This window comes from Nelumbo lutea, chromosome 5 (genome assembly GCF_056320005.1).
Source record: "Nelumbo lutea isolate HS-2025 chromosome 5, American lotus-T2T, whole genome shotgun sequence".
NCBI lineage: Eukaryota > Viridiplantae > Streptophyta > Magnoliopsida > Proteales > Nelumbonaceae > Nelumbo > Nelumbo lutea.
This window is the reverse complement of record NC_142688.1, coordinates 40,813,987-40,841,702: the sequence shown is the minus strand read 5'-3', so window position 1 is coordinate 40,841,702 and position 27,716 is coordinate 40,813,987. Positions and strand designations below refer to the sequence as shown.

At 33.9% G+C, this 27,716-nt stretch overlaps 1 protein-coding gene across 3 annotated transcripts; it reads left to right on the top strand.

The window, feature by feature from the left end:
* The first annotated feature begins 1,647 nt into the window (after positions 1-1,647).
* On the top strand, positions 1,648-26,008 carry BGAL10 (beta-galactosidase 10). 3 transcript variants are annotated; one of them, XM_088944597.1, is made up of 20 exons: positions 1,648-1,733; positions 1,820-2,181; positions 2,320-2,415; positions 2,537-2,649; positions 2,881-2,947; positions 3,089-3,181; positions 4,536-4,679; positions 5,511-5,599; positions 8,565-8,670; positions 8,871-8,958; positions 9,059-9,177; positions 10,711-10,875; positions 11,331-11,539; positions 12,345-12,454; positions 19,951-20,060; positions 22,394-22,501; positions 23,033-23,143; positions 24,491-24,702; positions 24,811-25,144; positions 25,650-26,008. In XM_088944597.1, the coding sequence occupies exons 2-20, from the start codon at positions 2,002-2,004 to the stop codon at positions 25,758-25,760; spliced, it is 2,565 nt and encodes an 854-aa protein (XP_088800723.1). In that variant the 5' UTR covers positions 1,648-1,733; positions 1,820-2,001; the 3' UTR covers positions 25,761-26,008. The 3 variants fall into 3 exon arrangements, with proteins under 3 accessions (XP_088800723.1, XP_088800722.1, XP_088800724.1); XM_088944596.1 differs by having other exon boundaries at positions 1,711-2,181; XM_088944598.1 differs by lacking the exon at positions 1,648-1,733 and having other exon boundaries at positions 1,829-2,181; positions 2,317-2,415.
* The last annotated feature ends 1,708 nt before the right edge of the window (positions 26,009-27,716 follow it).

The window sequence follows — 27,716 nt, the reverse complement described above, 5'->3', positions numbered from 1 at the left end:
AATGGATTACTATGGGCAAAAGTCAAATTCATAAAATGATTTCTTCATATTTACTCACCTATAATGGATCAATTTCTACGCCCAACAAAAGAATACAAGGGATGGTTTTATAGATCAACTTTCTAAATGTTAAGTCGGCTTGGATTTTCTTGAAGTTTTTTGTTAATTTTTTGCAATTTGCGTTTATTTTTATTAAAGTTGACATGTAAGTTCCTTAGGATGTGTTTGATTGCAATGTAAATAAATTTACACTGATGCAAAATCATGGTAATGCAAATGATTTGAGTGTATATTTTAACCTATTTTTGTTTCAGATTTCAGCTTATTTTGTTTAATTGCAGTACAAATGAAGTAAATTAAGATGTGAAACAGAATAAAGTGAAATCCAAAACAAAATTAAACAAGAATTTGCATTTTTTACATTTGCACTCTCATGCATTTATACTAGTGCAAATAAATTTGCACTACAACCAAATACACCCTTAAGAGTGCAAAAAGTGAATACAAATTTGTCCTAGTTTAGTTTTGCATTGAGAATTTTATGGTGTTCACACTAAACACCTAAAAGCTGAGTTGGAGTACAAATTCATTTTGATTTTTAATGGGTTTATGTTGCATTTGGTACTCTTTATTTTAAAGATTTATCTCCTTTTGTAGTTAAACATTCATGCATTTAACTATAAAAAAAAAAGAGATAAATCCTTAAAATAAGAAATGCCAAATGCAACATTAGCAAGCTTAATGTGCCACACATGGGATGATCAATAATTTTTTAATGAGTTTAACCGGGGAGGTAAGAGCTTGTTCGGAAATGTTCAGTTTTAACTGAGCTGTATTGACTTAACTGCTTTGAAGAAACTACTAAAACTAGTACCATCGAAGGTTGCTTCATGACCGAAAGAAAGTATATCAGTATAACTTTTAAGTGTCCATTAGGCTTAGTTTAGAAAGAATACAAATACAAATATAAATACATATAAAATAATACAAAACATAAGATTTTGTATTTTACATTTGTATTCCTTCCAAATGGAGCCTTAGGAAGGGCTTCCAGGTAGTGGTTTCTGGCTTTCCAAATGTGGACCCCATGAATGGTCTATAAGATTTGTTTGGTGAAAAATCTCAAGACTATATCAGTCTTCTGAAAGGCTATCTGGTTCAGCCTCTTTAAAATTTAAATAGTTGAAAACAGCTGAAGTGCTGAACTACTAAGTTGAATCAACATCTCAGCTCTCCCATACGGGCCTTAATTTAGAGTTCGTTTCAGTATATAGTGTCGTATCTTTTGAATCCCGAAACATTTATAAACAGCTATTTTAATAAAAAAGTATATAAAAAATTATTTAAAAACCAACTTTCCAAAAAAAAAAACTAATAAAACGCATGTGTTTTTGTACCGATACTTCGAAGATATACAAAATAACTAATAAACCAAAGTATTAACACGCAGAGTTTGTTTGGCAAACGTCCTTTTTTATACAGTTAGTGGTGGGCCCTGATCTTCTTGCCATCCATCACGTAGGCCATTTAAGGTGGGACCCAAACCACAAATACAGATCATGTGGCAACGCGAAAAAGATATCAATCTTTTGATGAAATGTGGGACCCAAACAAGATATCACATCGGTTGCGCGGTGGATATGTCGGGGGGAAACGCATGTTTCCTCGTAGAACCGCCATCAAATATTAGTCGTTTTCTATTCGCAAATCACATAAACTCGTTTAAGCCAAAAGTAAATCTTCTCTGACTCTGAATCTCGAAAGCTGTTAATCTGGAAAGCTGTTTTCTTTTGCTAAACTATCTCTCTCTCTCTAGCAGGAATCTGGTTGAAGAGTAATGACCATTGCCGTCTTGCTGACATCAACGCGCTCTGTTTTTTGCTATAAAGCCAGTTTATTTGATCTTGTTGGATTAAATGCAGACTATTTCTGCTTTGCTTCTTAGACCCTTTTGGACTAAAGGGTAGTTGAGCTCAGATGAGCTTCTAGCTGAGCTCAACAATGGCGGAAAAGAACATTTCTACCTCCATTTCCATGGCTCCTCTGTTCTTGCTCTTCTTTTACTTCTCTGCATTGTCTTTGGCCGTTAATATTACGTATGACAGTCGTTCTCTTATCTTCGATGGCCAGAGAAAGCTCATCATTTCTTCTTCCATTCATTACCCTCGCAGTGTTCCTGGAGTGAGTTTCGTTCTTTCTTGCTCCGTTTCGGCCCTGAATTGAAGAAATTTTGTTTACTTGTTTGGTTTTTGCTTATTTTCCTTTAGTTTTCTGGATATTATTCATAATCTTGATAATGGTAAATGTGGGTTGAAGTAGATGTGGCCTGAGCTCGTTAAAACTGCTAAAGAAGGAGGGGCTGATGCAATAGAGACTTATGTGTTCTGGAATGGACATGAGCTTTCTCCTGGCAATGTGAGTTAATCAGAGGATGTTTTATTGGATGCAACTAACTTCGGAATCAGCTCTGATTCTTTGTTGTTTTGTTGTGTTTTGCTCAAGAGGAACTTAGATTTCTTTACTCTGAACCTTGTAGTATTATTTTGATAAGCGCTACAATCTGGTCAAGTTTGTGAAGATTGTTCAGCGAGCTGGGATGTATTTGATATTGAGGATTGGACCATTTGTTGCAGCAGAGTGGAACTTTGGGTATGCCAGCAGCTGTTTTAGAATTTAGACTGCAAATTTGATGTTTTGCATTATCAATTTATACTTGTGTTTTTTTTTTTTTTTTTGAAAGAAGGTAAAGTATGATTGTATTAATAACTGGTCCTGTGTACATATTTGTGTTATTGATTTTATACATTTTTGGAAGCAACTAAAATTTATTTGTGGTTTAGAAGTTCATAATCCTGACGATGAGTTAATGGAGCATTTCAGTGGTGTACCTGTTTGGCTGCATTATGTGCCTGGCACAGTCTTCCGAACTGATAGCGAGCCCTTCAAGGTATTGAAATTGGTCTGCTTTTATAATACTCTAAAGGGTTCATCTGTGTTTAACTTTTGAAGCTGTATAAACATCTGTGTTTTTTCCTATAATAAATGTTGGTTTTGATCGTTTTTATTAATTGAGTCATCTGTCGTTCAGAATCACATGCAGAACTTCACAACATTTATAGTGAACATGATGAAGAGGGAGAAGCTTTTCGCATCACAGGGAGGTCCTATCATCTTGGCTCAGGCAAGTGTAACTCTTTATCTACATAGAATTAAGTTAGAATATTTTGTCATTTGTGCATTGATCTTTATCCCCAAGGAAGCAAAAAAAGAAAAAAAAGCTAACAATTTCATTTTTCATTCTATATATGGATACTTGGAATCTTAAAGACAAAAATGTTGCAATCTAGTCAATTTTACATCCTTCTCTAACATCAAAAAGTCCTGTGTATTCTGAGTGCGACTGCTTTCGTCAGTTGGTGTGCATATTTCTGACACTATGCAGAACTTGGTTTCTGTTATTCTTCTAAATGTGCTGGGCTCTGCTGTGTTGGTCAAACAAAACCTTTTGGACTTCATAGGGGATGGTTGATTAATGATTTCTACATATTGGGCTGCATTTCCACAATTTATTCTTTATGACTTGTCTCTTTCTCAGTGACTCTACACCCATTTCTTCTGGCTGTTTAATTGGTCTCTAACCAATTGAATTCCTTAACCTTTTGGTTGTTTTCTTGTCTATTATTCACATTATTTAGTTGAAGTGCAATATTTTAAAGATACCTCTTGTCCTACATCATCATCAAAGGAAATTAGGGCTGATTCATGGAAAATAATTTTGTTGTATGTGTCGTTCTTTTCCTGTCTCATTTTGGGGATCCAATTTTACCGTTCTGTACATCAAGGGATTCAGTAATGGAATTTGTTCCTTTTAACTATTGGTTCCAATCCATAGCCAATAAGGCAAGGGGCAGCTTATATATGAAGACTAGTAAACTAGTTTATTTATTTATTTATTTTTTAAATTCATGCTCACACATCAAGAGTTCAGTTCTCTCATCTGGACTAATATCAACTCCATCAGAACCATACTGGAGCTCCTTTCTTTTTGCTGCGGAAAGGGAGGAGGGGGCTTAGTTCAAAAAGTTGAAACAATGAAGGCTTAAAGTCCATTTGACTAGAGAACTGATCCCAAACAAGAGAACTCTGAAACTTATATGACTGGTTCCTCAATTCCATTTCTGTGGTGTTTGAAACCTTATTTAGTGTTTGAATTTAACAATTAATTTCTGTTAAATATTATCTTCTGGCTTGGTTGTTGGTACTTGATGCATTTTATTTAATTGAGTTCATTGAGAACTATCATTGTTTACTAGGTCTAACAATCTTATAATTTTAATGCGGAAAATTTATAGAAGCAAAAACTAAAATCTATTCTGTGCTACATATCTGTGTTGGGATTTTATTTTCACATTTACTATTTTTTATTTTAATACCATACTTTAGCTTTAAAATGGCCATAATTTAAATGTCAGAATTAATACTTCTATGTTGTGGAGGAATTGAACTTACATTTGCCATACTTTTAATTTTTGTAGGTAGAAAATGAATATGGAGACATTGAAAGGGTATATGGAGATGGGGGAAAGCCATATGCTATGTGGGCTGCAAGAATGGCTCTTTCTCAAGATATAGGTGTACCTTGGATAATGTGCCAACAATATGATGCTCCTGATCCTGTGGTGAGTGGTTTTTCACTTTCACCTTTTTTATTTTATGTTTTTTATGCTCAAGAATCTCTCTCTCTCTCTCTCTCTCTCTCTCTCTCTCGGTAAAAGCCATTTGTTAGTATTTATCTTACGTGGTGTGAATACATTAGAGAAACCATTTAAAAACTGTATTATGCCTTTCCTTTATATGTTCTTTTTGAGAATATCCTGGTAGGGAATAGGGTCTGCTGGACTTGAAGTAGCTTTATTGAAAGAGAATACAACTTACAGCCTACAAGGGTAATTTTACTAGTTTTTATTTTATTCCCTATAGTAAATAGTCAATGTAGAAAGTGTGCACTGAAATGAGTTTGGATTGCCTAATATGGGAAACTAATAATGAACTTCAATGCTTTGAAAGGTGGAAAAAGTGTAGCAACATGAACACAGCGATATGGCTTTCACTGGACATGATCGAATCAACCGAATTTTACAATACAATCATGTCACTACCAGTTTTCTAAATACAAAAATAGGAAAGATCATTGATTCAAAGATAAATAACAGTAGGTATTTTATGGATACAATGGTGTATATCTACCATTGCATCATTGTTTCTGATATTAATTCCTCTTCATTTTTGCAGTTGAAGATTTTTTAGTATTTTATTATTCTTACACTGTAAAAGGAGTTCCCAACTGCATTTGATGTGTAGGACCCTATATGCTTCTGCTGCATGATTTTCGTCATGTTTACGAATGGATAAAATTCACCTTGTAAAATTAAATCAAGTTCTTTTATGGGTAAGTACTCAGCATTCAACTTGGAGCATAATTTTGCTTTCTTGCTTTTTCACTTTTGCAGATCAATACCTGTAATTCATTTTACTGCGACCAGTTTAAACCTAATTCTGTCAACAAACCAAAAATGTGGACTGAGAATTGGCCTGGATGGTAATGCTTTATCTTTTTTTTTTTTTGATATTAGCGTTCATTTTATCTTTCACGTTTTTAATTGAAACTTCTTTTGTTTATAATTTCATGTGATTATCTCAACATGAAGTATATGATATATTGCACTTTATTTCTTTTGATTAGGAAAGAATAGATCTTGAAATGTTTTCAACTCCTGACAAGTTGAGCACAAAAGAACTCAAAGAGAAAAGTGAATAAGGGTAAAGGAAACCAAAGTCATAAATTAATGAGGGTGGAAAAGGATGGCAAGAAATAAGTGACTTTAGTTTCTCCTTTTTCATTGTTATACTATTTAAAATATTCCAGTTTTGTGTTTTCTTCCTTCCCAACTAAATGCTTATATATACTATTCACCTTGATGAATAGTCAAAATGTTAAAGAAACACCATATAAAATAGGAAGAAATTGATGAAAATATTTTTCTTGAGAAATATTTATTATAATTTCTTTCTTTGTTGTGGTCAATAATATTTTCATACAATTGCAAAGAAATGATTTATGCACATGAGTTCAGTGGGGTTTGTGCCTTTTCTGGTTTTGGAAATATGTAGATGTCATCCTTGTTTAAGACTGAAATGTTAGCTGGCACTTGATAGCCCTGGCAGTTGGTGTCATCTCAACTATCCTGAATTCCTGATCAAGATAAAAAGTTGAACTCTAGGAAGCCTCTACTGGCAATTTCCATTCTTTCACCATAATATCCCTGTAGATTAATATCCTAGATCCTACTTTTCCCCATTGCCACTGACAGGATTTTCCTAGAAAAGCCTTATAAGGAGTAATACATTCTTCGATAGTCTTTTTAATATCTACCGTCCCTGTTTATCTATTCAAGCCTTTCTTGAACACTCAGTCATGGCTTCTATCATCTTCTGTGCTTCTATCAGAAATTCAAGGCCAAATCTAATAATGTCAGGTATTGTTGACAGCTACATGTAGAGGTTGTAAAGCAATCTCATTGGCAGTCACTTATGTTTGCTCTGTATTTGGCCTCATTTTATGTCATAAAGGTTTCATTTCCAAAGGGTTACAGAGTCAGAAATGAAGTCATCTGAAGGAATCTAGGACTAGGAGTAGTTCCAATAGGTGATAAAATGAGAAAAAGTAGAGTACGATGGTTTGGTCACATGCATAGAAGGGCTAGTGGTAGACCAACAAGGACATGGATTGAATTAGTAAGAAATGTTTTAAGTGCTCATAGTTTAACAATGGATATGGCTTCAAACAGACTGGAATGGCAAAACAGGATTCATGTTGCCAACCTCATATAGTTCGGACAAGGCTTGGATGATGGTTGATGTTTCATTTTCAATTTGTAGAATTATTTCTTAGTTAACTCCCTGGAATAAACCTGGCCTTGTACTTCTTTATGTAAGTTTTGCATGTGAATGTACATAACTATATAGTATACACTAACCCCATCATATGTAAGTTTTGCATGTGATACATAACTATATAGTATATACTAACCCCACCATCCATTTATTTTATCTTGAATTAACTAGTTATCATATGCTATCTTCTCCAATGCCTAGATTTCTTTGACCAGATTTTTTTTTTCTGCTTTGGGTGTTTTACGTCCTCAAGAAGACTTTAATATACAAAAACAGTAGGTAGACATTCAAATTAATTAGGAAAGGGGAAAATATGGATTAGAATAAACAGATGTCACAGTGAAAAGTGATTAATTTCTTGGCAAGATATAAGCTGGTGGATATAACAGGGAGTGCATACTATTCCCACACATATGATAGGTGGATCAAGTGGGCTAGCATAAGTACAAGCATTGACTATATTTCTCTTCTAAAGTGAGGACATATACATTAGTTTCTAATGTAAAAAGGTATAGTTTATTTCATTATGATGTTCCAAATGACTTTGAACCAATACTTTTCTAAGATTCTTGTTCCTTGTACTGATTCTAATTCCACCTATGGTCTATAAGACAAACCCTTTACCAAGTTGATTTTTATTGATTTCCTTCTGTAACATTTCAATGTAAAGTGATGAAAAGATATAAATGTGGAGATGTGTCAAGTGAGGAATGCAAGAATTTTCTCAAAGAAGGAGAGAAGGAAGAAATGAGGAACTGTGTGATCCTTAGGGTGATCTATTGGATCAAGACCTTGGAGTTGTTCTCCCAGTTTTCTTTTGATGATATTTGGAGGAATTGGAAAGTAGTTGCTGAAGGTTCTAATAGAAAGGCAGAATGGAGGTTATTTGGGCACCACCACTTGAAGGTTTTATTAAACTGAACTGCGGTGGGTGTAACTAGGGTAATCCAGGCCCTTCTGGAATAGAAGGGGTCTTGAGAGATGGAGAAGGTGAATTTATAGCTCTCTTTTCTGTCCCTGCGAGTATGGGTGACTCCCTCAAAGCAGAACTGCTTGCTGCAATACAAGGGGTGCAGATCGATAGTGAGATAAACTTGTCAAATGTGGTGATTGAAGGGGATTCAAAAGTGGTGGTGGAGTGGTTAAAGAATCCATAATCCATAGTTTGGTGCTACAAGAGTGAAATGAAAAGATTTAAATGGCTTACCAGGAATATGCATTTGAGGATACAATGGGTGAGGAGATTAGCAAATGGGATGGCGGATGCTTTGGATAAGCAAGGGGTGAATAGATCGTTTTTTATTCCGGGCACAATTGTAATTTGTCTTATTGTTTGAGAGGTAGCATCTTGTGCCTCTCTAAGGGATGCTTGTATAGATGTTACATTAAGTTTGTTAATAAAATTTAAGTTATTTATCAGAAAAAGATATCCATAGACATGCCATTGGGAGAATGGGTAACTGTTGAATTCCTCAGACAGTATCCAGGTGAATGAGTTCAATTTAAAACTCAAAGTAGTTTGACACCATAGAATTAAAGACTGGCCTTTTCAATGCATTCAATGAAGTTTCTTGAATCTCATGAAGTGATCATATTGTTTGGTATTTCAGGTTTAAAACATTTGGGGCAAGAAGTCCTCACAGGCCACCTGAAGATGTTGCTTATGCTGTTGCTCGTTTTTTCCAGAAAGGCGGTAGTGTACAAAATTATTACATGGTATTTTATATATTTTCATATTTTGTATCACTCTATATTTTCATATATTTATTCCTAAAAGGAGGTATTTTTTTGTGTTGTTTCCTTTTATTCAATTTTATATTCTTTAACTCTACCACCAGTTTTGTTATTTGCATTCAATGGTTTCATTGTTACTGACATATTAAAGAACTTCCCTATCTCTCCTTCCTGTGGCTCAGTATCATGGTGGAACAAATTTTGGTCGGACGTCAGGTGGACCATTCATTACCACAAGCTATGATTATGATGCACCAATTGATGAATATGGTAAGTTATCTGCATTTCTCATTCTACAAATAAGTTGTTAAGTTCTTAATCTGTAATATGATGTGTAATCTTAATAGGTGCAATATTGAATGAGTTTCAGGTTTAGCAAGACTTCCAAAATGGGGACACTTGAAGGAACTCCATAAAGCGATTAAGTTGTGTGAGCATGCACTACTCCATAATGAACCAACCCTTTTGCCTCTAGGTCCATTACAAGAGGTATCTGTCCTTCCTTTCAAACTCGTGACCTTGGTATGTGCTAGGATATCAAACAATATGTCCAATCAAGCATTGGCATATTGAAACCTAAATATTATACAATGGGTGGATGTTACCCATGATTTCATTTCATTATCTATTTTTCTTAAATTTTTATTAGTATATATTGTTTTAATATCATTTGTTGTCTTTAGTTGTTAACTTGTTATAACATATTTTCTTTTTTTATTGAATCATTAGATGATACTTTTCTCTATATTCTAAATTTCTAATGCCTGAAGTTTGAGACTGCAATAATTTTTTTGCTTCAACAAAATGAGAGTTGACTAGTAATTTTTTGTTTCAACACTCAGGAGAGAATAATCTAGGAATTCCACATATTTGAAGTATGTGCATAAGTAATTTCTTCTCAAAGAAAGTAAGTAATAAAGATGTTATTAATGTTAAGTAGGAGGATGTATGTCAAACTTGATACATCTGGTACCATGACTTTATGCAGAATGAAAAGCAACAATATTAAAGAAAACAGAATCCGAATGCTCACTTGGAGAACTCTCACCCAAACAAAACACAAAAAAGAGGAAAAAAGGAAAGGAAAGAAAACCAACACTTCTGAATAAAATTATCCAAGAAATTATGTAAATTTGATCTAGATTTGAAGGTTTAGAACGCAATCCCATAAGATATGAAGTCTTTTCATTGGTCTGATATCTTATCAAGAAAATATTTTCTCATTTCACTGAATCTGATTTTGGTTGAGAATGCTTATTTATAAACCACTTGGAGGGAAGCATTACTGTTAATGATTGTATACTTTATTTTATTTTGCTTCTTGTAAAGAGAGGCCCTAGATTACTAGTCTTGTACAGTTTTTATATAGTACTACAATTTTCTGGATACTCTTGAAGCAATTTGCTCATTAACTCTCCCAAGCATTGGATATATGTGACCTTAGGTTACTTTTCTAAATTTAATAACTCTAGACTTTTAAACGAAATAACATTCAACAGTTCTAAATGACAAATATTTCTGGCCATAAAAGGAACATATGAAATCTATATGAGCTCTAATTTATCAAAAAAAAATAAAAAATCTATATGAGTTCTATAACCACCATCTGGCCATCTCATAGAAGGCTATTAAAATATCAATAAATCAATTACATAAACAAAACACAACAGTGAAAACAATCTTTGTGCTTCTCAGGGTATGTTCATATCTTTATCTTGATGCTTATGGGACCTTGAGTTTGGTAGGAGATCCCCCTGCATCAATTATGAACATGTATCACTTTATTGTCTTGCATTCTTGCTTCATCATATCTCCATGTTAGGTATATATTGGATCTTCAGTTTCATGTATCTCCTACTGGTTTCATTCTGCATTGTTGGTTGCTGTATTAGTATGGTTTCTGTAGTAATTTCAAAATTTACCAGCATTAAAGGTGCCTTAATATTTTCATCTGTGCAACTGTTCCTTAAATTTTTGCTACTTTATAAATGAAAATTTTAACCAAATTTTCATTTTTTGAAGGCCGATGTTTATGCTGACCCTTCAGGAGAATGTGCTGCTTTCCTTGCTAACATGGATGAAGAACATGACAAAATAGTAGTTTTCCGAAATGCATCATATTACCTGCCTGCTTGGTCTGTTAGCATCTTGCCAGATTGCAAGAATGAGGTGTTCAACACTGCAAAGGTATCTTTTCAGCTTCCATTTCTTGATGTGCCTCCATAAGTTATTCCTGAAAATGGTTTTCATTATGCTATAATCATTACATTATTAAAGAAGGTTACACTATTTGATGTGCTAATCTTGTATTCCCTATAACATCAATTTGCAGAATGTTCAGTAAAATGGCCTAACAAACCAAAGGACTTCATAGAAAAAGAAGCCTTTGGAAATTAACCTTCATTCTTACACATCATTTTCTGAATAGATCATAAGCATCCAGGACAGTCAACTATTTTCTTGATTCTCTGTATTTTGTAATTTCCATCAAGTAACAGATTATGATGTGCTTTTGTTTACATCATGAAAAAATATATCACGAAGCAGTGGTAATAAGAGTGTTATGCACATTTTCTGCATGTCTTTTAATTTCTGAAAACATATATTATCTTGCTTTAAATTAAAATTAAATGTTTCAACAGGTTGGTTCCCAAACTTCTGTTGTTGAAATGATACCAGAGGATCTTCAGCCAATGGTGACATCAGCAGATAAAGGCTCAAACAATTTGCATTGGGACATATTTGTAGAGAAGACAGGGATATGGGGAGCAGCTGACTTTGTTAAAAATGGCTTTGTAGATCACATAAATACCACAAAAGATACTACTGACTACCTCTGGTATACAACAAGGTTAGTGTCACGGTGGAAAATTGGTTAAAGCATGTTTCATCTGTAAAAGACACTGAATTAATGCTGGAATTGGAGTGTGCACGAATTTTATGATACAGAATGTAATACTAATTAGGACCATGACTCTAATAGGGAAAAATAAAGTGCATCATATTGTTAGGATGTTTTACAAATTGTATGACTGCCCACCATCTGTACCTAGAATTAATTTCTACCATTTGTTCTTCGACTGCTAGTAACCTGTTTAATATCATAAACTAGGATTTTACCTGCCTAAACATTTTCTTGAGAACCAACATAGAGCATACATCAGAGGCTCTGCTCCATTATTTTGTAAAATAGTTATCAAAATCAACCTGGAAGTTGAAGCTGATGTAACAATAAAATATAATATATGGAAACCAACCTTGAACCCAACCTGCGTAATTTCTCCAGTTATCATGTTGGCTTTTCCTGAATGTATTTAGATTTCATACGATTTTAATGTTTCTAATTCTGATTCATATGTGAATTACTTAAATGTTTTCACCTTGACAACTTTCCAGACCCACCCTTTTTTCTCTTTTAGGTTCATGGAAGCTTAAATCTACTTGTTTTTTAATTTGTGCCAGTTCAAGTTGCACATTTACCAACTCAAACTACTCATTGTCACCTTAGGTATTATAATTTGGAAATTATCTAACCAGAGGTTCCATCTGCATGTGTAATGGCCCTTTTAGATTCCATCTTCTGGATGAACATCTAATGAGTTTTAAATAGAAGTAAAGCTGCAGTTTCTTTCTAAAATATGTATTTGCCATGGCAGTTTGCATGTTGATGAAAATGAGGAGTTCTTGAGAAATGGAAAACAGCCTATTCTTTTAGTTGCATCAAAGGGCCATGCTCTCCTTGCTTTTGTGAATCAGGAACTTCAAGGTTATCATCTGTTTCTTCTAATTTTGTATTTATGCAGTACTCTTTTCTTCTAATCTCCTTGCCAGTACTTTTTCTTCTGTATCTCTCCTTGTGCGATTATTCAAATGTTTTGCTCAATCATCTTTCTCCAAACTATAGCATACTTTGTTCTTTGTTCATTCTGTGCATTATTTTCCTATTTAAATTCCTGCACTTGGTAGTTGTTACTTGTTATTGCTGAGAAGTGTACAGTCATAGTAAACGGCATACGTCTTTTGTACCTTTGGCATCTTCCCAGTAGCTGCACTAAGTACATAGGCCATATTATCAAGAAAATGTGTTTCTTTATCCTAATGCGATAAATTTATTGTTTATTTGTGAAATCAGAACTCAAAAACATTATGAAATTTCTGTTGATGAGTATATAATCTGATTATTTGATTTGGGCATGTGGTTGAACAACCAAATTCTTGACTTCTAATTTTGTATTTATGCTGTACTCTTTTCTTCTAATCTCCTTGCCAGTACTTTTTCTTCTGTACCTCTCCTTGTGCGATTATTCAAATGTTTTGCTCAATCATCTTTCTCCAAACTATAGCATACTTTGTTCTTTGTTCATTCTGTGCATTATTTTCCTATTTAAATTCCTGCACTTGGTAGTTGTTACTTGTTATTGCTGAGAAGTGTACAGTCATAGTAAACGGCATACGTCTTTTGTACCTTTGGCATCTTCCCAGTAGCTGCACTAAGTACATAGGCCATATTATCAAGAAAATGTGTTTCTTTATCCTAATGCGATAAATTTATTGTTTATTTGTGAAATCAGAACTCAAAAACATTATGAAATTTCTGTTGATGAGTATATAATCTGATTATTTGATTTGGGCATGTGGTTGAACAACCAAATTCTTGATGATAAAACATGGTTTCAGACTGTTTCCTGGTTCATTTAATAAAATGCATACTTGTATAACACACTTATTTATTTATATTATTAAAATCCTTATCTATTTCGTCTCCTAGCTCTGGACCTACTTTTATTTGTTATATTTTATTTTTTATCAGTCTAGACCTACTTTCTTGTTATGGTTTAAATGGAAACACAGATGATATTAGTACCAAAGAAGAACAAAGTCAACAATATCAGGTTCTTCTAGTTTTAGGAATGCCATAAGTATCAGAGTAATTATAGTTTCAGCTATGAATCTAGAAGATGGTGGTGTTGAATTCCAACCATTCATCTAAGGATATCTTTATCAGTTTCAAATTCAAGTAGAAAATGAAAACAAAGTCAAGAAGAGGTGTCTTTTTTTTTTTGTTTTTTTTCCTTAAGCTTTGCAATTGACAAGTTAAAACATCATAAACATTATCTTATACCATATAATGATGTTTGTTCATAATCTGTTAATTTCTATCCTCTCCCTTCACCTTCGTACAGAAGAAGAAACTTGGAAATTGCAGGTCTCCTCAGTGGTCTTTTAAGTGTCATACCTCCTTCAATCTCAACATATCCATGAATTATTTTTGTCTTTTGCATTGGAAACCTTATGATCTGTTTTCTATTAATTTAAGTACTCTGTCAGTCTATGTGGGCACTCTGGCACTGTTCAAATGAAAACCCAAGCAGTGTAGCCTTGGTCAATACACAGTGCGAAGAGATTGTATCCTCAGGACAACATTTCCTGCAAAAGACAATATATTAAGCAACAAGCCTTAGCTGAGCTGTGGTTTCCTTTTCTCTTTTAGCCATTATTTTTCTCCAATACTAAAACTTTAATTGCACCCTATGTCAAAGAACTTCCCAAAACACTAGCCGTTTTTGCATGCATTGCAAATTCAATATGGAGTTATGGGCTCTTTCTTGAAGATATTTGGGGTTCATTTCTAATTTTTTCCAAGGCTTGAAATGGAACTCTCGGAAAATCAAACTTAAGAAGATTAAAAAAAATTCAGTACTCTTTGGAGTATCATTCTTCTAGCCATGGTAGGTGATACGAGGGAAGAAGAGTACCAGAATTTTTTATAACAAAAGCTTCTCCTATTTGTTCTCTAGTTATTGTTACAAGAGCATATGGTAGACATGCATCAATTTTTTTTCTTGATAATAGGTTTCATTACTTAAAGGAAAAAAAAAAAGAAAAGGAAAGAAAAAGAAGAGGGATTAGTAGAAAATAAAACCTCTAATCTAGGAGGTCTGATCCCTGAGACACCCCACTCTTGTCTTGTTGTGTTAACATTTTCCATTTGGGGGGTGGGGGGTGGGGTTGATGTGGACGACAAGGGCCTCACACGTTGGGGGAGATGTTGGGATTCACGTGTGAGCAGATGGTCTCCCACATTTGAAAGGGATAAGAGAGGCAAGGGACTTATATTCAAGATGGCCTACAACCTAATAACTATGGTTTTAAGTATTGATACACTTGATACGCACCAACAGGATTATTAGGTGTTTCGATACTTAACTATTTCTTAGTTTTTTTTCAAAATTGCTTCAGGGGGTTGGCTTTAGGCAGGCCTACCCCCTGAAAGTGGTTAAAGTCTGAAACACCCCTTATTTGGGGTATGAGAGAGCTCCCAATACGATACAATAAGCCCAACACTATATCAAAATTTTGAACCTTGCTAATAGCTTTAGCTTTTTGGCTAGAAGTGGTGTCCAATCTCCCCAGTTCCCCCCACACCCATCAATGATCCATCCTCTCTAATACAATGACTCTAGACAAAGGACATAGTCCTCTCTCATCCTTCCTACCAGCACTTAAGAGTTCCTTCCTAGCCTCCATTCTAGAATAACCTAGAGTGTAATATAATTACTTTTTTATTGGTAGTGCAAATACAACTTACTCGTATCATTTCATACAAAGAAGATAGTTATTTCTACTTACCTCAGGCAAGCAGCCCTAAAGAAATGACCTCCTTCGCTAATAGTGCTTAGGGCTGTAAACGGGTCAGATCCAGTTGCATCCACATCCACATCCAATTAAGAAACCTCCAGATCTGCATATGCATCTGATTATCATGTCGGATTTTGGATCGGATTCGGATTTAATCTACAACCATTTTATTGTGTTTAAAATGGCCAAAAGGTTTAAAAAGTTAAAAAAAAAAAACTAATTATTTTTTACTTATGTATGTATAATAAATGTATATAAATACTTAAATATATATAAATACTCCATATGTATAGAGGTGTCAAACGGGTCATGCTGGGCCGGCACGGCATGGCTCGCGTGCGGCCCGTGCAAAGTGCGGGCTAGGTTGTGCCTACCCGTGGGCCGCACTGGACCTTGCTTCCCTCCCCTAGGATACTTCAGGGAGTCGGCCCAAGCCTGTGTGGGCCCATGCCGGGCTGTGTCTTGGGCCTAGCCTATGAAACTTGACCCGAACCGAGCCAAACTGTTTTTTTTTAACATTTTTTATTGTTTTTTCTAAAATACTTTACTTTCCTTAATTCAATAATTCCTTTGAGCTTTGGGAACAAATTGGAAAAATAAAAAATCTAGCAAAGAAATTAAAAAATACTTAAATACTTAACAAAATACAAAATGGACAACAAATTGGAAAAAATAGGAATTTTATTTCTTGAATTTGAACAATACAATAATCAATGGATAATGGAAGAATGAAATATAGAAAATGGAATAGAATATAAAAAATAATACAATTATAAATTGAAAAGAAAAAAATTACATTGTTGAAAAATAACAACTAATTTAAATAAAATTGAAAAAAAAATGCAATAATTGAAATAGTGAAATATTGAGTATACAAAAAAAAAATATTGAATTCATTATTTTTCTTCAAGTTCCACCTCCACCTGCATCTTCATCATTTGCTTCAGGTGAAACATTAGGTGTAATGTCATGCCCTCCTTTGTCTTGTGATCTATCCTCAACATCCAACCAATCTTTAAGGCAGATGCACATCTCTAAACTTTCATCATTCATACAGCTTCTCTTTTTGTCCAACACACTAGTACCTGCACTAAAACAAGACTCCGATGGAACTGTAGACACCGAAGGGATTAGTAGATCATGTGCCATGGTGGCCAGGACTGGATAGTTTTTTTCATATCCTCTCCACTAGGCTAAAATATCAAAATTATCCCATCCCTTGTTCTGGAAATCAGTTAAAGTAGAAATACTTGCTTGTAAATAAAAATTAAGTTCAGTAAATGAACTTGCTGATGAACTAGTATTAGATTTCTGCCTCTTATGTAATAGAGATTGAATTTTGTCTATTCCACTACTGGAACTAGCTAGAAGTGGAACTTACACCTATACAAGATTTCCTATGCCCTACCACTTGAGATTCATATAAACTATACATTTCAAATAATAAACTATTAACTTCTTCTATTTTATTTCCAATTTCAATATGCATATTTTCACAATATGATTCAAGTAAAATTTCTAAACCATCTTTCCTAATCCTAGGGTCTAATATTACAGCTAAGCAATAAAGTGGAGAAATTTTCTCCCAATATTTTTTAAATTTATTTTCCATTATTTCAATAATACTTCTAAATTGTTGATTTTTCCTATATTTTGCAAAACATTCACTAATTATAAATAATTGATTAACTAAATGACAACTAGTTGAATAATAAACACCAAAAAATTCATTAGTTGCATCATAAAAAAATTGTAAAAAATCTTTTATACAAATTGTCATTTCCCAATCTTCCTCAAGTATAGGATCATGTGGCATTTTTGCATTATAAAAATCACTAAGAATTTGTTTGTAACCAATACAAATTTCTAACATAGAATATGTAGAATTCCATCTATGTTGAACATCTAATACAAAATGTTCATATTTTAAACCACAAATTTGACATAAATATTTCAATTCTTGTTTTCTTGCTCCAGAACTTTTAATATATATTATACAATTTCTAACTTTAGAAATATGATGAAAAGTAATATTTAAAGCATCTTGAATACATAAATTTAGGATGTGACATGCACATCTAATATGCAATAACTTACCATTTAAACATGGTTTTAATTGAGATTTAAAACATTTATTGCCAAATCATTATTACTAGAATTATAAATATGTAAAGTATTTAAAATACTTGTAGCAATAATTGGGCCAGTATTTCAAGCCTAGTAAAACTTAAAATTCTTTTATGTAAAAGCCATTTTTCATCAATAAAATGACTGGTAACACAAATATTACTTATGTTAAATCTAGATTTCCAAATATCAAAGGTAATTGCAATTTTAGAATTAAGATTTGATAACATAGAAATTAAATTTTGTTTATATGAATAAAAAAAATTTTAAAGCATTTATTCTAATAGTATTTCTAGAAACTTATTTAAATTGTGGATTTACAGATCTACGTAAAAAATTTTCAAGTTTAGTATCTTCAGCTAATAAAAATGGATGTTCAGCATGCACAATATATTTTGCTAATTCTTGCCTCATTTTTTCTTGGTAATATTTAAAAGTACCAAAAATCTCACTTCCTATTTGTGCTTGTGATTTTTCTTTCCCTTCTTTTTCTTTCATCATATGGCATCTCAAGTGTCTGCCCAAGTGGCTAGTACCATCACTACTATAGTAGCTAAAGTCGCTCTTACATTTTTGACAAACGACTCTCTTTCCCAGTTTTCCTTCCCCTCAACCCCCTCTATTTTAAATAATGTCCAAACCGGGATCAACCTAGTGTTCTCCTTTTACTTTCCCCTACCTCTAGTAGCAGTACTAGGAGTGGGAATGTTAGCAATATCAGCAGCATCCATATCGACGCTAACACTATCATATTGCAACTCAATATTGACATCGTCAACATTGACCATGTTGGGGAATTGGTGTCGAGAGCGTGAGGAGGAGATGTCCATTTTTTTTAGTTATAAAAAAATAAAAATTAATTTAATTGCACTTGCCCAAATTGCCGATTCAGAATTTCAACTTGATTTCAACGGCTGAAGCCTCTAAGTCTCCCAAATTGCTAACTTGAGATACCCGACCAAGCCTTGTTGTTGAAACTTGAATCAAGTTGAGAATTGAAGAGTAGAGAGAGTATGATGTATGAGAAGAGATTAAGATTTGAGAGAGTATAAGAGAGTATGAGAATTTCTGTGATGAGGACAGTGGAGGATAAGGCTATTTATAGGAATTAAAAATAAATTAATTCTCCAAAATACCCTAAAAACTAGCTATTTTTTAGTTGTTGGGAGGGGTATTTTGGTTATTATAAAGTCATTTATCACTTTACCTAAATACCCTCCTAAACTAGTTGTTAATATAGTTGTTGGGGGTCATTATTGTCATTTTATCTCCCTCCCAAAGACAAAATACATAAATACCACCTATATAGGTGTTTATAGCTGTTGGGGGGTATTTCTATAAAAAACCCAAAAAAGTTGAAACTAGCCATTGGGGGGTCTCCAACAGCTAGTTTTTCGGGCAGGCCTGTGGGCCACGGGCAGCACGGCACGACAGTGCAGGCCGTGCCAGCCCGCCAACCTGAAACCCGAAGCCCGGCACAACCCTATAATTGTGTCGTGCCACAACCCAGCCCGTAGACCAGCCCGACCCGATTTACACCTCTACTATGTACATAAAGTAATGACTTTATATTGGACTTGAATTTTAATCAGATCAGATGGGATTAAATCCGTATCTGATCCAATTACTAATTGGATGAAAGTTCTAACATCCAAATCCAGGATAATTGGATTCAGAGTCAAATCAGGTCTTGGACCCTCGCAGTCCAAGGACAGCCCTAAAAGTGCTTCTAGCTATATAAATGTACTACATCTGACAACTGTATAAGGTAAACTGAAAGAAATAAACATACATCTAAAAGGACTATAACCTAAGAACCAACCAAACATTGATTCAATGAAATGAACCCATTACCCTGCTGTCAAACATGGGATCACTTAATGTACTTGTACAATTACTCTGAAGTATCTGAATATTAGAGCAACATTACATCAAATGTAAAATTCAGTTCCATTTATCATGCATTAAATGTGATCCTGTTCTGATATGTTAAATGGAAGTATGCTAATGCTTACTGTCCTCTTGTGATAGAGTACATCAAATATCTGAATATTTGACATATAAAGTTATAAGTAGCAGCCAGTCAAAGGTATTGATCCCTGCTCCAAGGATCAATTTTGTATTAACATCAAATGTATGCAAAATTACATAATGTTTGGGCAGAAATACAAACAACTCAAAGATACAGGTCCACAGTAATATGGTACATCAAATACATAAACTACAAATAAACCATGTACTTTCGTCATCTAGTTCTTCATATTAGCATCAGCAGTTTTGCTTGTTTGTCATTTATTTTATACCTAGTGCTTTGTTTGCTAAAAGAATATGTTTTTATTATTGTTCAATTTATCTTTTGTGTTCATATTTTGTAAAGTTTATGTTTGCTTGTAAATGTGAACGCATTAAATATAAGTTATTTTTGTCAAATATGTAATTTGTATGAATGAGCTCCTATAGTTGAATTTACAAGTTTATGTCTATCCATATATACAGCTAGTGCATCTGGAAATGGTGCTAATTCAACTTTCAAATTAGAAAGCCCAGTTTCCCTCAAGGCAGGGAATAATGAAATTGCTCTTCTAAGCATGACTGTTGGGTTGCAAGTAAGCCATTGCACTTTTTTTCTATTTAAGAGTCGTTTTATGTTTTATAAATGTCTCTTGCAATTTTGCAACCATTACTTCATGTTAATGCAAAAGACTAACACTGAACATGTATAATTACTTTTCAACCACAAGTAACCTTCAGGTGGTATTTCATTTTATTCTCTCATTACTAATAAGAGGATTTAGGCATATCACATATATAAACTTGGATCTGTCACTTCTAATTCAAGGAGCTTGTCAAAGCAATGCTGTTACAGAAAAATTTTATGCTTTTTGGCCATCCAAATCTTTTAACTCCCATTGATCAAATTCCATCCATTTATTTATTTTTCAAAAGAAAATTAATAGTGCTTCAGATTGTTTCTATTAACTATTAATCTTAGATCCATAAGATTGTACAAAATTGGCTGAGAAAATCAAATTAGAGTTACTAGAACCATTTAATGTTTCCATTAATCCATTTAACTATTTATTTATCTTTTAATGTTTCCTTTTCAATCAAAGGTGCATCACTCCTATTCTAATTTTGATTTTCACTTTGTGAGAGAAGATAATTATTTTATTTGCTTTTGGAGATCTTTATCTGAGAGTCCTTCTGCGTATCTTCTCACTGCACATGGACTATACCTGCAAGTAGTTTTCTGATTGTCATACCTAGTATAAAGTTAATTTACCTTGTTAGGAATATAAGCAAACTTCATTAACCATACGAAGTAGAATACAATTCCTAGCCCACCATAGAGGCAATCCAAGACCAAGGAACCCCATGCAAGAGGAGGTAAACCAAAAAGAACTAAAGGGCCATTACCCAAAGTGGCTGCTCTAATACTTGAACTGGATACAGACCTAACCTTTGGCATTTTTGCACAAAGTGAGTGCTCTAAGACTTGAATCCAAGCTGTTACACTTGTCATCCTGAGACTTTACCCTTGCACTAAGCAGTAGATTCTTGCAAACTGGAATCTGACTAATAAAGAATCTCCTAAATAGAATTCAGATTGGTCCAGACCACCTCTAGGCTCTAGCCAAGCTATCAGCCAAACAGTTGGCTGCAAAGAACTTCTGGATCCATCTGAATAAGATATTTACCTTTAAAGACATATCTCTCTCCTAACTGCTGTTATAAACTAGAAAATGACCACCTTAGAGTCACCTTCTACCTCAACATGTTCTGAATTAATAGAGTCCATCAATATAAGGCCCTACATGGACCAAATCCTTAGATCAATGGGACCTGAATAAACCCAAAGAATCTCACCAACCACATTCCTAAAAGGTCTGTTTCCCAAAGGTGCCTGATTCCTCAAGGAGCATCCATCAAAATCAAGCTTCATAACTCCCCTAAAGGGGTCTGGGGACACATTTATAGGAAACATAATAATTAATGAGCAAGATATTTATTTTTCCACTTAGTTGCTTGTTACAAAAGAATAACAGATATTTTAATAATTTCTTTCTGAATAATGTATCCATATTTTCTGAATTTTCTTGTATTTTCCTATATTAACTCTTTATCTTTTTAATTTTTTATTGTTTCTGTAATAACTAATAAGTTTCAAGTTAATCATCAATCTGCTGATCTACCCAATTCAGCAGCTTACTTAGTACTTTGAGTTTCCAAGTTTATAAACATGACTTCTAAGTCTCAATGCCTTGCTAAAGAATAGGCCTTATCATACTGGTTTTAGGTATCTTCATTTAGTTCATGCTCCTAGTAGGAATCCCTTGGTTCATATTGGTAATATGCCTGAGGATTTAGGTGTAGGGAATAACAGTCGTCTTTAGTTAGTTCCCAATGATTGTTCAGAACATAATTTCAATGCGAGGGTGTTCCTTGAAGCACTTTAAACACCATAAGAAATATCAGAGGTTTTCAAACAATTAGCAAAAGAGCAACATCTTCTGTAAACTAATGGTTTTTGGTCCACATATAAAGATTTTCACAAATTTGTAAGTACCTTAGTAAAAATTATGAAATCATCATTTTCATCATCTAAGCCTTGTCCTATCTATATGGGGTTGGATACATGAAAATCCTGTTTCACCATTCCATTCTGTTCAGTGCCATATCTATTGTAAATTATGGGCGCTTACAGCATAAATTAGGAAATCTGAAATACCAGCTGAAATTAGGTTCAACAGGTTAAGATTGGCAGTGTTCTTGAAGTTCTGCCCATTGAAGCAATATGTTTTAGTTTGGAAAATAATCAGTTTTGACTGTCAGAATTCAATATAGAAATGAACTTCTCAACAAATAATAGTTCCTAACTTTCTCCACCTATTTAGTTGCTTTTGTTGACCCTTCCCTATCTTTTTCTTGTTTCTTTAAGAATGCAGGACCATTTTATGAATGGGTGGGAGCTGGACTAACCAATGTCATGATAGAGGGGTTCAACAATGGAACCATTGACTTGTCTTCAAATTCTTGGATCTATAAGGTAATTTTATTACTCAATCCCACAGAATTTATTTTGTCATGAATTTTTGGCTGATACTTAGAAATTTTAATCATCTATAGGCATAATGGGTTGAATTTCTATTACATAAGTAGAAGATGATATTTTTTTCATAAACCTAGTTTTATCTCTGTCATTTCTCCAGTCTTTGTATGTACTGTGGAGTAACAAGGATATTGGTATTTACAAAGTGTTTTTAGAAAAATGTTTTCTCTAAATGTTTATAGAGGTTTATTTTCAAGATCAGTAATGTATATGTCTGGCTTATGGCATGCTATAAAATTATTTTCCCCTCTACTTTTATGCTGAATTGTCATTTTATTCTTTGGCATACCAAGCCCCTTTGAATTACTAATTATCCCCATAGTAGGTAACTCGATGGTGCCAGAGTTTGTCAAATCCCTCATCTTTTCTCTTGCATGTAAAAACCTCATTAGTGTGAAGCATCATGGCAAAGATCTGAAAGTGTATCTTCCTTTTTGTCTTTCTTTTTTCTTTACTTTCTTTACCCAGATTGGACTGGAGGGAGAGCACTTAAACATTTACAATCCTAATGGCTTGAATAATGTGAAATGGGTTTCAACTTCAGATCCACCAAAGAATCAGCCTCTAACATGGTACAAGGTATGTTATAACACTTCTTAAGTAATTATGCCAATTCATCAAAGAGGATTAAAGTTGATGTAACTTGAAACTTCATTATCTGAAATCTGCCCTTGTTAGTCACTGCATCGCATACACAAGTTATTGTTTTCAACATTTTCTTAACATTCATATAATTTTTCATGCTTAGGTGAACTAAACTATGTTAGCAACCTTGTTTGTAGGCAAAAGATAATATACGGAATGTACCATGAGAACATATTTCTTTCTGTTTTGTATTGTTTTTTGGGTTTCCAGAAGTTGCCAAGTTACACTTTCAGTGTTTGACTATGTCAATGTCTTTGTTTGTAGGTAAAAGATATCAAATTCAAGATAAATAGCAAATGAATGGAAAAAAAACAGAGTTTTATGCTCATCAAGAAGTTAGACTTAAGTACAAAAGCTCTCTTGTTTTCTTTGTCACGTATCCAACCAATATGCCAAAATCCTTAGGACCAATGAAACACAGAAAATCAGGCCATTTAACCTTTAGCGCTGTACATACCACCACTTACTCCACAGTTGACATCTTGGTGTCTCTCTCTGGACAGCTCTCAATCTAGCAGGTAGCCCTTATCATGACAGCTTTCACTCTACTCCAAGTAGCCCTTCTCCCAGGCAATATAAACACAAATTCGAAGTAAGGCACTAACACCTTTAGATGAATCAGTTATAAACCTTGAGGCAAAAGCTCAAGCCTAATGAGTTATTTTTTAAAAGAAAAACATCAAAATAAAAAGAGATAGTGTAAAAACATGCACAATAAGAGCATATTTTATATGGGAGGAACATATACATGAATAGCTATCATATAAAAAAGAACCGTAAGATTATTAGTAAAAAACCAGAAATAGATACATATTAAAAACACACATAAGGCATCTTAAGTTGTGACGAATGTTCCTTATACTTCCAAGCATGAACCTCAAGACCTAAGCCTTGTTAACTTTTTAAAACACTGCTTCCACATAGCCCTTTTCCATTATTCAAACCCCATATGTAGGGGCAGGCTCTGATGCCAAATTTACATATCCAACCAATATGCAATAAAGCCCTAGAACTGATGAAATGTGGCAAATCAGGTTGTTTATCCTTTAGAACTGTGACATTCTGTCAAGCTAGATATATTCCAAGCTGTTTCTTGTAGCACTTTAATTCATAATGTTGTGTTTGAACTGCCAAGTAGCAAAAGCAAATATAGCACTGCATGATTTGGCGATCGCTTGCCTGTTGCATGTGTACATTTTGATTGGTCAATACTTTCTTGATGAAGGGAAAAAAATCCTACCAGATTGCCTTGAAAAACTACTATTTGTTTAAATTTTGCAGGCAATTGTTGATACTCCACCTGGAGATGATCCTATTGGGCTGGATATGTTATCTATGGGGAAAGGCCAAGCTTGGCTGAATGGAGAACCAATTGGAAGATACTGGCCTAGGGCAAGTTCAGTATATGATGAGTGTCCATCTGAATGCAATTATAGAGGCAAATTTTTTCCAGACAAATGTGACACTGGCTGTGGAGAACCAACTCAAAGATGGTAAACCAATTAGCTGAATTCAAGTTTACACTTCAAGCTCAGTATATGGTGAGTGTTTGTTGTGTGTTTATGACTGAATATTCCTGGGAATTTCTTTGTCTGGAACAGGTACCATGTTCCACGATCTTGGTTTCGGCCATCAGGAAATATTCTGGTGATCCTTGAGGAGAAAGGTGGAAATCCAACTGAGATTAAATTCTCAAGACGACGAGTGACAGGTGTCTGTGCTGTCATTTCAGAAGATTTTCCCACTGTTGATCCTGAATCTTGGCATAAGGGCACCAATGGTAGCAAAGGCAAACCCACAGTCCATCTGAAATGCCCCTCCAACACCGTCATTTCCAGTGTAAAGTTTGCAAGCTTTGGAAGTCCTAGTGGAAAATGTGGATCCTACAGCAAGGGGGACTGTCATGATCCTAATTCCACTTCTGTTATAGAAAAGGTAAAGAATATAGCACACTGGAACAGCCATTGCATTAAGTTGATCATCTTTCATTTCATCGTCTTGGTCAGAAACAGTCATACTATTCATACCTAAATCCAATGATTCGAAATCTATGATGTTAACATCTATTGGTTCATAAATAATGTGGTTCTACTAGTAAATTTCTTACAGTATATGCTTATGATTGGCCAACCCATACTTGTAATATTGGCAGTTGGGTTTGAGCATGCAAGATACCAATAGAATGGCATACCAGGACTGTTAGGTTAAACAAAATCCTAAGCATTCAACTCTTATCTGTCATATTTTATTTCCTTTTTTCTTTGTTTGAAACTAGGATCAAATCTCCAAGCACATAAATATCATATAGGCTATCCAATTGAATTGTGAGCTTGACTCTGCCTTGTGCATATCTGTAACTGGAATATTTGTCAGGATTTTAGGTATTGGTGACTTGGCATGTCTCTCTACAATTGCTAAATTTATTTGATTTCTGTTGCAGATCTGTCTAAACAAAAATGGTTGTGAGGTAGCATTATCAGAAGAGAACTTCAATAAAGATCTGTGCTCCAGCTTGACAAAGAAACTTGCTGTGGAAGCAGTGTGCAGCTGAAGTTCCCTACTCTAGTGGCCAGACCGATTTACATGGAATATTTACCGGCTTAGATTTTTCAATTTTGTATTGTTAATTTTCACTTATATTTATAGCAGGAAAATTTTACTCCTTGGTTACTCTTCACTGATGTCCAAAACATTCAGACAGGCATGAAGCCAATAATTCCCAATCAAAGGCATGGAAATCAATTTTGTTATACATCAATTCTGTCTAGAAATCAAATGGAAAGCTCTTATCTGGATCTACTTGCATTGCATTCAGGACTTGTAACTTCTCTCTTTTCACGGTTCACTGTTACAATCTTCTTGCTGGTATGCCTGGATACCCTTTGAATACCAAATGCAGCATGTTGTACAAATGGCTCATGTCTTGAATCTTGACCTAGATGATGCGTCACCTTAAGCCTTAAGGATGAAGGATGTAGCCAGTTGGCAACTTGGCATTATGACCTATCATGAACTAGAATTTGATTGGTTATGCTCCATTTCTTTCTGTCACAGATAAAATATTTGGTTTAAACAATAAATAAAACAAATCAGATAACTATCAAATAATTACAATCTTGTAGTGGATAACATATTTTTAGCAGAACGTAGAGGTAGTAGCAGTTTGTAAATAAAGAGGAGATGAACTAATTGTTGCAGGCAGCCAGACTCTAGGATTCAGCAATTCCAAAATGCTTCAGTCTGTTTGCACCAGTGAGGAACTTTCAAACTTCAACCTTCAAAAAAAAAAAAATTCAAACTTCACAATTTCATCAATTTCACAGAAAAAAAAAAAAAAGATGAGTTCTGTTGTCTATTTCTACCCCTAGAAGAAAACTAAAAAAGAAAAAAAAAAAGGACAAACGCTCTCACAATTCACTAATATGTGGGTTTTTACGGTCTATTAACACAAGTTAATTATTTTGAACACTCACCTCGTAATGGTAAGTACAAAAAAGTATGGAATTTTGCCTTGCAGCAAGAGAGAAGTAAAGAACATAAACTAAATAAAATTAAAAATACACAAAAAAAAAAAGTTAAAATGTTATACGTTAGAAGGGGTGTACCGGTACTTTGAACCTTTCTATGCTTTTTCTTTAGTTTTTTTTTTTTTTTCAAAAATAAGTCAGAGGGTCAGTCTTAGGGCTGTCTACCCCTGAAATGGGTCAAAACCCTAAAACACCAATATTTTATGTATCAATCACCTACCGATACTTCGTATTGATCGATAGGTTGTGAAATTTTGATCCTTGAGTTTTAAATAAGAATATAATTAAATAATTCTGTTAATAATATTTATTAAATATTTGAATTATTATTTTAACAAAAAATAACACTTTGGACTTTTTTAAGCTGAAATGTTTCAGATATGGCTATGTTGTTTGAGAGTAAAATAGGCAAAAAAATTTCGAATTTAAAGAGAAGGAAAACAAATTAATAGACAGATGATAGTGAATCACATGTGCACCCCACAAGTGCCCCACAACACATCCCAACTGTGTATTGGAAGCTTCTCCCAATGGCTAGTATGGGAGATGTTTCCAATACATGTTTGGGATGTGTTGTGGGGCACTTATGAGGTGCAAATGCAAGGTTTAAAGTATTGGAACCGTTAAATGTATCGGAAAGACAAATTTAAGAGATGTATTGTGATATGCCTTAGATACGTATGGTTATAAACAATAAATTAAAATATGCATGGAAATGCACGGAAAGACTATAGATACTCCAATAAATCATAAAGATACATCGATAGCATTAAATATAAGGCCTAAATGAGCTATTTATACATGAAAATCACATCCTTTAGTGATTTTTATGAAAAAAAATATATCATAAACAACATACGGGAACATAAGGGTATTCTCTAATAATGTTATAACTACAAAATATAAGCCTAATAATTATTTAAGAAAACATTTTCTGTAATTTTTTAAGCAATTATTTATTTCTTATTCAAATAATTACT